The sequence below is a fragment of the Mytilus galloprovincialis genome, chromosome 14 (assembly GCF_965363235.1).
Source record: "Mytilus galloprovincialis chromosome 14, xbMytGall1.hap1.1, whole genome shotgun sequence".
Taxonomy (NCBI): domain Eukaryota; kingdom Metazoa; phylum Mollusca; class Bivalvia; order Mytilida; family Mytilidae; genus Mytilus; species Mytilus galloprovincialis.
Genome location: NC_134851.1, coordinates 13,087,226 through 13,098,321, shown reverse-complemented (window position 1 = coordinate 13,098,321; position 11,096 = coordinate 13,087,226). Strand labels below are relative to the sequence as shown.

At 31.9% G+C, this 11,096-nt stretch overlaps 1 protein-coding gene across 2 annotated transcripts; it reads left to right on the top strand.

Moving 5' to 3' along the window:
• The first annotated feature begins 688 nt into the window (after positions 1–688).
• On the top strand, positions 689–10,364 carry LOC143059102 (uncharacterized). 2 transcript variants are annotated; one of them, XM_076232591.1, is made up of 10 exons: positions 689–1,419; positions 2,870–3,050; positions 3,346–3,411; positions 3,832–3,915; positions 4,236–4,313; positions 5,032–5,117; positions 5,553–6,367; positions 6,979–7,171; positions 7,697–7,834; positions 8,355–10,364. In XM_076232591.1, exons 1-10 carry the CDS (start codon positions 951–953, stop codon positions 9,182–9,184), a joined length of 2,940 nt encoding a protein of 979 aa, XP_076088706.1. In that variant the 5' UTR covers positions 689–950; the 3' UTR covers positions 9,185–10,364. The 2 variants fall into 2 exon arrangements, with proteins under 2 accessions (XP_076088706.1, XP_076088707.1); XM_076232592.1 differs by lacking the exon at positions 689–1,419 and adding an exon at positions 1,426–1,845.
• The last annotated feature ends 732 nt before the right edge of the window (positions 10,365–11,096 follow it).

Here is an 11,096-nt window from a genome sequence, read left to right as displayed (position 1 = left end):
TACCGTTGGATATATATGCTATCGATTATTGTACTTTATAAACTGTGTTTACCGCTTATTCCTGGACGTTTATACCGTGTGGAACTTTCCTGATGGTTGGGCCGTGTGTTAGTTTGACATTTTTGTGACATTAATTGACATTTTGTTTGCATTGTTTTATATTGTTTATTGTTTTCAACACATCTATTTTAAATATTTTTTTCCCAAATATTAATTTCTTTTATTATTAAATTAATATTTGTCCTTAGGGGGGAGGAATGTAATAGATGTGCCTTGATGTGTCTAGGTTAATTCCCCTTAATTTGGACAGATTAATTATTTAGTATTTAAATGTTTATTTTAAGTTTAATTTTATTTAAACACAGTAAGATAAAAGTAAGGATTGTTAATTTAACTGTTTTAGTATTTAACTTTCGATGTTTTTATAATGTTTTATGAATATTTATTTATTCAACTTTTCTTCAGTACCGTTTCAGTTAAAGTTACCCTGTTTAATGACAAGTTTAGAATATCATTTGATATTCAGTCGGAGTCGGCCTTGCACAGGCCTCCAAATACTCGCCGGACTGTATCAGTTCACTTGAGTTTAGAGTTAGCCACCACTTCGGTGCAGTTCGCCACAGTTAGTCACCCCTTTATGGTGCAAATCTCACTACTTTAAAAACACAACGCGAAGCAAATTTACTTTACTTTTAAGGTATCCGACCCATAATAGACCACGTGACTAAAATTAGTCGAAGTCTACCGAGGTCGATCTTATCTTTTCACCTCGGTATTTTCCGGCGATTTCCATAATTTTATTTTTCACATTTAAAAAATTTGACAAATACAAATATTCTTTCAGTTTCCATTTTAAATTGATTAATTTAGTTGAAATATCTAATTTTAAGTCCGAATATGTGTTTTGGAAGTAACGTAATAATCATATCCAATGTAAACAATAACACAAAATGGCCGACTCGGTCGTCTGTCGCGACAAACGGGGGAGGTTTTCAAAGACACTACAAGAAACAAGTGAACCTGCAGTTGCAGAAAACATTGAAATTGACCACAATTATGGTGTGGGACACTTATGTATAGCCGGAGCAACAGGCTGTGCCGTTTGCTGCCCCGGCATTGACAAACTTCTGGGGAGTACAAAGATAAATACCAGTACCTCCTGGCATTCGGGGAGAAGATTGGTGGAATGGGGAACACTGCTGGACCATCTTAAATTTTGTTCGAGGTGTTATAACGGCCCTCTTATATTAAGCCACGAGACTATAAAAGGAGAGATGAAGTGTGGACTGGGTGGCTATCTTTATATCCAGTGCACATCGTGCCAGGAATTGAACAGGGTTCCATATGGATCAACGCACAAAGAAAACCCAAGTTCCAAGGGCATGCCAAGTTTCTGTGTGAATACTAAGCTTGGGGCAGGTAAGAAACAATTTAGTATGCCTTTCAGTATTTATTTATTATTAATTATTATTTGTATCTATCCTTCATTCCGATTCATCATTTAACATTGTACATGTATCTGGTATGTTCACCCTGATTACATACTTGCCGTAGGTTGGTACGTCCTAGTTTTTTCCACCCTGAGTTCGTTACTAGTTATTAGTTATATAATGCAAATATTCTGCGATTTTTCAACAAACTTTGAACATGACCAATGAATATTCTGCAATTTAACAACAATGCCAAAAAAAAATAGGCGAATGGATCTAGGACGAATGTGTAACAGGGCGAACAGACCCAGATTTGTATCTATCAATTTCCGGTTTGATTTTCATGAAACAGAAAAATGGTTGGTTTTCCTTCAATTTCATTGTCATAATATCAAGACAGGATAAATAAATACATGTAAGTTTTAGTTCACTCACCCGCTCACACACGGGTACCCCATACATGTATTTTAAGAGGGATTAAGTGGGTCCTGAACTCCTGATCCAAAAATCCTGGGCTTTTAAACACAAGTAAGAGAAATCCTGAGGTCTTGAGATAAAAAAAATTCAATCTGGTCTATAATCTATAATTTTCTATATGTTCACTGGATCGTGAAATTGGAGTCAACATGTTTTTACTTTTTTATTTGACGTTCAGTCGTGCAAGACGGGTGCCTCGTTCAATGTGTTCTGCTTATTTAATTTAACATGCATCGTGATTTTCAGTGTTATTTTGTGCGCTCGGTATTTTCAAATAAAATTCAAACACTTGGCAGGGATCGTCAAGAAATACTTTTTAAAAAGCCGTAAACCAATTAAATCGTAAATGTGTATACTAAATCGGGAATATCAAGTAAAACAAAGAGTTAATATATACAAAAAGACAGTGATTCAGTCACAAAAGGTACACATAAAAGTATTTATTTTTCGTGCAATGTTCATTACAGAAATTATTTCACGTTCAACGTGAAATTATGTCTTATTTCACGTTTTTTCCGTGCAAGCACCCCCCTTTACCACCCTCATGTACACATTGAACAACCCTATAAATGATATATCAACATGCCTGCACTGAACATGATGATATGATGATATGAAAAGCTAGATTATTTTTAATCCAGGTCAGTTCAATTTTGTAATAATTCAGAAACAAACATCAAATCATTGAAGTCAAGTTTATTCAAGGACCTGTAGGCTGTTGCATCAGTCAACATAAATAAAGAGTGAAAAAACTAACGACTGTATCTATTGGAGTTGTTTCTGTTTAATTTTTATGAATGTAAAAAAAAAAGTTGATATTCTATATTTATTTCCCATTTCAATCTGATATCCATACTTTTAATATTATTTTTTAATTATTAATGTAACTGTTATCAATATAAATTAAATACATCACTCCATACTCAATACAAAGATTTAATACATTCTTAACTTTTTTTTAGCCATGATAGATTCTTTAGGAGGTCCACAGAGGGTGAACAATGTTCTCACTACACTTAACTTGCCATCCATTTCCCATAAAAACCTGAAAGTCATGGAAAGAAGAGCAGGAGACATGATTGAAGATTTTGCCAACATGAGTATGGAAAGAAGAGGGCGAGAAGCTTTTGCAGCAGAAATGAGGTTTGGATTTATAAATACATAAAAATTAGTCAGTTAATATTAAGGTTGGGTTGTGATTCTTGATTTGCAGGCTATTAATAGCTACAAAATGTATGGTACATGTACATGTAGTTGAAATAATGTATTTCTATAAAGAATTTCAACCTATTTTTTTTAATTGAGAACATTTTTCACCTCATTGTATTTGGTAAGAAATTTTGTATTATATACATACATGAACATTGTACAGATAAACATGTGCTTTCAAAATGAAAAAGTATATTTTTGTAACAGAAATTTATATTTAATTTTTCAGAGATTCCAACCTTGTAGAAGATGTAACATTGGTCCCTCCAAATGTACAAAACACACAATTGATTAGGTAAGTTGCAATGAATGATATTTTTTTTTTTAAATCATTCCCAAATGCCAAATTTCTTTTTTAAATTCTGTATTATTGATCATTATTTATAAGTAATGATTACAAATCCAAACTTTGTTTAGTGAGAGGCATTACTTGAAACTTCCAGTATATATTAAACCAAGGGTACTGTTATGGAAAATGATGTATTGATGAACATGATTTTCTCATTCTTCAAAAAAATAATTTTAAAGTACATGTACATTTATGGTGCAGGAAATGATTAAAACATGATGCTCACAGGCTTTTTTTTGGGTTCAGATTGATAGCAATTTTGTTGTATTGTATTTGATAAATGAGTGAAATAAATGGATTTTGTACCAAAAATTATTTGAAACATCATCATGCACATATTATATAATATTTTTTTATGATTCACAGCACTGGTCATGAAGAGATATCTGAAAATACATGTTCTTATCCTGAAATGATAGATGTAATAGCAGTGTCACAGTCTGAAACCAGGTGAATATAAAAAAGAAGATGAAGTATGATTGCTAATGAGACAACTATCCATAGGAGACCAAAATAATATCAACTATTGGTAACCCGACAGCCTTCAATAATGAGCAAAACCACATAGTCAGCTATAAAAGGCCTCAAATTGACAATGTAAAACAAGTCAAATGAAAAAACACTAATAAACTGTGAACTATGTGTTAAGCACACTTTTATTAGTGCATATCTGTCTGATTCCAACTTATATAGATACAATTTATAACCAAATTTTATTTACATTTGTATATCAAGGTATAAATGAAGACAAATAATTTCTTTGATTTCAGAGATGCTAACCTTGTTATTGATTCTGGAGAATTTGTGATACCTAATAGTAATACACAGACAAACACAGATGGGAATAGGTAATAAATAGAACAATTTTCTAAGATACATGTACATGTATGTGTTAATTGTTATATTATATTTTGTCTTGAAAAAGATAGATTTGAAGCATTTACACATATATATACAATTTATTTACAAGTATTAGAGAGTTATCTACCCTGTTTAAAAATGACAGCTACTACCAGTGGACCAGATCTGCAGTCTATTTGTTTCCCTTTTTGTCCATAATTTATTAAGTACAGGATAGAGTTTGAAATTTTAATCTATAAAGTTGGATAAAATGATTTAATGCTTCCAATGGTACAGAGCCAATTTGAAAATAAGGAGATGGGGTATGATTGCCAATGAGACAACTCTACACAAGACACCAAATAAGATAGAAATGAATCACTTTAAGAATCACTATAAGTCACCACATGTTCTTCAACAATGCAAAAAATACTGCATACTTGGCTACAAAAGGTCTTGATATGACTTATATTAAACAATTAAAAGGAGAAAACTAACTGTCTGATAAATGTACAAAATAATTAATGAAAAACGAGCATGATATATATAGCAACAAAATTCAACTACTGAATTACTGGTTCCTGACTTTGAACTGGCGCATGTATACAGAATGTGGCAGTGATAAACTAGTTTGAAGGCTTAGCGTTTATAGTTATCTTCTCTTTTAAGTGTTTTGTTTCAATGCAGAAACAAAGATATAAAAAATATTTGTTCTATTTTATACAGTGTTGAAATACTTGACAGAAATCCATTTGGGATGACAGTGTGTGCAGATCATGGGTGGCAGAAAAGAGGATTTGATAGTTTAACAGGTAATTACTTAAACCTCTGTTCATCCCCAAATAATTGGTATGGAAATTAATCTTGATGGGTTATAGATCTAGTTTAAATGTTGTTAGGTTCACTTATTTTTGACAAATTTATTGGCATGGACTATTAAAGTAAAATTCATTAAAGTAAGTTAACTTCATCTATATTATTTAGTATATAAGATTACATCCTGATGTCAATTGTAAATTGCAAATAAAGCAAAGATTTTTGGGTTGGAGGCTTGCGAGGGGAGATACCCCAATTAAAGGTAATTTTATTATTCAAGGTGTACAAGGCAATTTAGCAGGCTTAGATTGTGCTGGATTTTTTTTTAACTCTTAATCATCTAAAACATTTTGAATTTAGTCAGTAAAGACTTACGCTAACATTTGTTTCCGTACAAGTATATAACATTTCCTTGTTCCTTGAATATGCAGGTCATACTTTTCTGATGACTAAGCGTAAGTATGGAAATAAAGTTTGTAAGACAGTTGTTAAACACAGAACCTGTGCAACTTGCAAATGGTGGAGGAGAAACAGGCCAGGCAGGAAACCTAAACCTCATAGATGTGTCTGGAACCATAGAGGATCAGCAAGGTTGATGGAGAGCCAAGCAGGCCTTGAGGCAGTCAGAGAGATGATGGAACAAGGAACTCCAATCAAGACTATTGAGGGTGACGGTGACAACACTTTGATGGCAAGGATTAGATCAGAGCTTGGTGTGAATATAAAGAAGAAACTTGACAAGAACCATTCAGTCAAAAATATTGTAAAAAAGCTTTATGACCTCCAAAAAAACCAGAAAGATTTGAAACTGACCAACCATGTTGTTAAACATTTATCCAAAACAATTAAGTATATATTTGCTAAAAACCAAGGCCAGCCAGAAGCTCTTCAAAGGAACTTAGCTGCATTTATCCCACACCAGTTTGGAGACCACAGTAAGTGTGAGGCTAGGTTTTGTGGATACAAACGGAAGCCAGGAGTGAAGTATCTTCACAGAAGTTTGCCTTATAAAGCTCCTTTGAAAAACCCTGCCCTATGTGAAAAGTTAGTCAGTTTGTTTGAGCCAATAGTTGGAAATGCCACTGTTTATTCAGATCTTGGATCAAGCCAAGCTTGTGAAGCTGCCCATAGAGCAGCAACCCTTCGGGCTCCAAAACACTTACATTATGGTGAAAGTGAAAGTCTAGATTACAGATTAAAAGCCACAGCTGCTTGCATAAATGAAGGACGAAGCTACTTATCTGAGGTTAATGATTCGTGACAAAAAAGTTTTATCCAGTTTTGTTTAGTTACTTAATGTGCATGATTATTCATTTATGCTCATATAGGGCTTTGATAGAGACAAAGAAGTTTTCGAACTGGAGTATTTTTGTTATTTTAAGGCAGAGGCAACAAGGTCCTATGGATACATTAGTTCTATTTTGTGTGTTTGTTCCTATGCATGAATTGTTTTTAAAAATTTTTAAATTCAAAAATGTTTTTCCTTTTTTGAACATTTGATTCATATATAAAAAAAAAGACAATTGGAAAATGAAATGTATTATTATAAAGTGAACTATTTACTTATTGAAAAATGCACCAAGTTGTAATAATTAATTGTACCTGGGAGTTTTGGATTACAATGGGGAAAACTATAAATGTTTAACTTTTGATGAACATAATTATGTGTTAACTGGAGATGTTTGAAAAAAATCTTTAACACAACAGCCCTTAATATCAGGATTAAAATAGATGCATATCTTTAAAATTGCTTGTTGGCCTGTTCTTTTATAATTACATATATTATATACATACTGATAATGCATATACATGTTATAACACATTTTTATGTCATTATTTACCTTGTTAATTTTTCAGACTTTTAAAGAACATGGTCTGTCTCCAGGCAGTTACACTGTACCATACAACTTAAAGAAAGATATGGAAAGAGAATGTCGTCAACAGAAAGCAACACAACTAGATAAAAAGTTAAGACGCCTTCAGCTCAAGGAAGAAAGAATGACATCCAAAGGAGCATGTGAAGCATCTGAAGGAGCAACCTATGACTCAGGTTTGTTTTATTATAAAAACGAAGTTGTGGTATGATTGCAAATGCAACAACTCTCCACAAGAGACCAAATGACACAGAAATAAATAATTCTAGGTCACCCTATGGCCTTCAACAATGACCAAAGCCTTAATGCAAAGTCAGCTATAAAAGACCAAGAAACAAGAAATGTAGAACAGTTCAAATGAGATAACTAGAGGCCTAATTTATTACCATTTACTCATGAACTGTTCAAGCTTATCAAATTTTATTGAAAGGTGTGAATCGGTCTACCATAATGAATTATTCAAAGAAGCATTCAGTTCTGAAATAAGTATGAAATCTATTTCTGTACACTTCATCTCATACAAAAAGTGTACATTGATTGAGATTAGTTGAAACCATGCACCATTTTTCACATTCCAGATGAAAATGTTCAATTGAAATTTTGAATTTTATTAGAAAATGACCCATTATCAAACTTTTGATACTAATTACTGAGTGTATTCTGGTGTGTACATGTTTGTAAATATAATTTGCTTGTTGTAGAAATTAGCCTTGGAGATAAAGATGCAGATATCCACCAGATACCAAATGCCACACCAAAGCCAACATTTTCAAAAGTTGAGGGACTTATAAACACTACTACATCCTTCATTATAATGGACTTAGAAACAACTGACTTGAGTATGTTAGCTGACATATAATAAATTATGTTTGAACATATATATGAAAAGCAATGACTTCTATAAATCTAGAAAGCTTTTAAATATTATTATTAAATCCCTAATATAAAAAAGAAATGTGGTATGAATGCCAATGAGACAACTTCTCACAAGAGACCAGATGGCACTGAAATTAACAACTATAGGTCACTGTATGGCCTTCAACAATGAGCAAAGCCCATACAGCATAGTTAATAGCTATTACAGAACATCTGTTTAAGTGTTGTAACACATAAACACATTTGGAACTTATTGCATTCTAGATAATAAAATACAGAAATGTTGGGAAAATGCACACAAGATAACAATCAAATTATATAATTTATCTAGATCAATGACATATATATCATATCACAATTACTTTCTTAATGCATGACAGTCTTAAAATTCTGCTATTCACATCAATATACTACAATGATTTTTCTTCTTCTTGAGCATGCTAAATTTCGTAGTAAAATGAATTTTCTTTTTTTTTCTTACAGTTAGGCAAAATGTTATTCCTCATATAACTCAGATAGCCGCCGTAGAACATGATACTGGCAGCCAGTTTTCCTGTTATGTGGTACCAAAAGCTCCAATGTCATCAGGAGCTGAAGACATAACAGGAATTATGTGGGATGGGACGAACCTGAGACTAAATGGCAAAGTTGTTGCTGCATTACCAATATTTGAAGCGCTCAGTAATTTTTTCTTATGGCTGCAGAAATTCAATAATGCTATTCTTATTGCCCATAATGGAAAAAAGTTTGACTTTCGTGTTTTGTCAAATGCAGCTGACAAATGTAAATTATTCAATCTGTACTTGGAAAGCTGTGTTGGCTGTATTGACAGTATTGCTGTTATGAAATCCAAGATTCCAAAACTTCCAAAATATTCTCAACCCTACTTGGCAGAACATGTTTGCAATAAAAATTATAATGCACATAATGCACTGGACGACGTGTCAATGTTAAATGAAATATTAAAAGCAGCAAAGGTTTCTTCAGTTGACCTCTTAAAGCATACATACTCACCTGGTGATCATTTGCTACAAGAAAACTTTAATATGAATAAGCTTAAGAATTTACCCAGCCTGCATTTTTTAATTGGTCAGGGTGTGGTGAAAATGACCACTGCAGAAAATATTTCAGGATCTGGTTTAAATTTTGAACACTTGAAACTTATCTGGAAACGTGAAGGTGAGGATGGACTTTCAAATGTTTTATCTGCCAAAAACAGTATTGGTAAACCAAGAGTTTCTAGCGACAAAAAACTTGTATGCTCATTTGTTCAGAAGCTGTCTCAGCTTTTTGCAGACACATCATTTGACTAATTTATATACTTTTAAACACAAAATTGATGTTATACATGTAGTTCCATTTTTTCAAGTGACATATCTCTATAGAAAAAGAAGTCAAAATAATGTTATGCCATTTTGGGAATAATGTGACAATTAAGACAAAATATAAATTATTTTTGCAAAAAAGATTGTAAATGCTGTATTTTACGAAAGTTTCAACTAATTTATCTTGACTAGTGACAATTTTAAAAACGTTTTGTAATATTAATTCTCTCTTATATATGAATGAATAATAGGATATCTTTGGATAGGATTTGGTATATGAGCATGCATTGCAAGTTCCTCATGTCTATGAAATAGTTGTTACTTGACATTGACCAAATTTCATGGATCAGTTAACTTATTTAATCATTATTAATGATCAAGTCCATATATCAGATACAAAATGCAATATTTGGTATATTACAGGATTGATCATGATCTCATTTTCATGGTTTATTGATCAATGTTAATTTTTTCATGGTTTTTTTTCTTTCAATTACTAGTTGGTAATAGCTAATTAGGTAAACTATATTTAATTTGTTTACATGTTGTTTGTAAGGTGTATATATCTGATCTGACCTTGACTTTATTTTAATGGTTCATTGTTCAATGTGAACCATATCTGTTGTATGTAATAAGTGTGGTAAAGTGTGTATGTCCATTTTGGCAAGTGTATTCTTATCTTGACCTGATTTTCACAGATAAGTTATCCTTGTTAATCTTTAGTATTTAGTATGTATTTACCTCTTGTTTCGCGTGTCAATGTGCTGGAGTGTTTTTGAAAATAAAGCATATTGTATTGTATTGTATTTAAAGTTTGGCTAATTTCTCAGATAATATTAGTGATAGTGTAGTGACATATTGGTCTGTCTTGATCTCATTGTGTGGTTCATTAGTAAAAGAAAGATCAGTTTTGGTGATGTGTTTTTTTCTAAACCAAATTTCTTGTATGAAATGATTGTCAAGCCTACATGTATCTATCTCACCTTGATCTCAAATTATACATTGATCCTTGGAATGCTTATTTAATGTTTTACTTTTTCTGTAATATTCTTTTTTAACTTCAACATAAGGTATGACATTTCAGTGCGTCCTCTCTTGTAATCTTTCTTTCTTTATTTTTCTTAACTGAAGATTTATTTGTATTCAATCAGAATTTCCTTTACTGACATATTTCATGATAAAAATGACCATATTTATTTGTATCTTCTGAACCATCATGACCATGTTATACCATGTATACTTTCTTTTTAAAAAAATCATGATAATGTGCTAATAAATATTGAAATGGGATTGAGTTTATTGAATTTCATTATAGAAGATATCTATGTTTTACTTTGTGCATGAAGGAGTATAAACCAGATCAAAAATATTTCAAGGGAGATAATTGACCTATCTGAGTTCAATGTTGGAAAGGAATGATGGGTATCCTTTAGTGAGCTCTAGTTAATGCTGGTATGAAATCAAAGAATAGGCATCCTCTGCATTCAATAAAGCCTGATGCTGTTTATGTGATTTCTGGTGTTACACATTTGACAAAATCGGAAATATGTAGCAAAACCATAAATATTGTCTATGATTACATTCTTCAAAAACCATAAACAAATGACTTTACCACTACAAAACACAATATTCATTTTTCACATACATATACAAATATGAAATATATCCATGCATGTATTTTTACCATGTTGCTAAAATAAATGTTTTACCAATAGGTCCTATTCGATGATATTCATTCAATAGATGAAGGACAGGCTTCAACCCTTAGCTCAAAGGGTCAAATTTCACGGGCATAAAGAAATGAAATAAAATAAATATGTATACTAAGTACTATACTTTTAATTCATCCTACTTTTAACATGTTTCAATTACCTACTCTCAAAGAAATTAGCAAACGGAG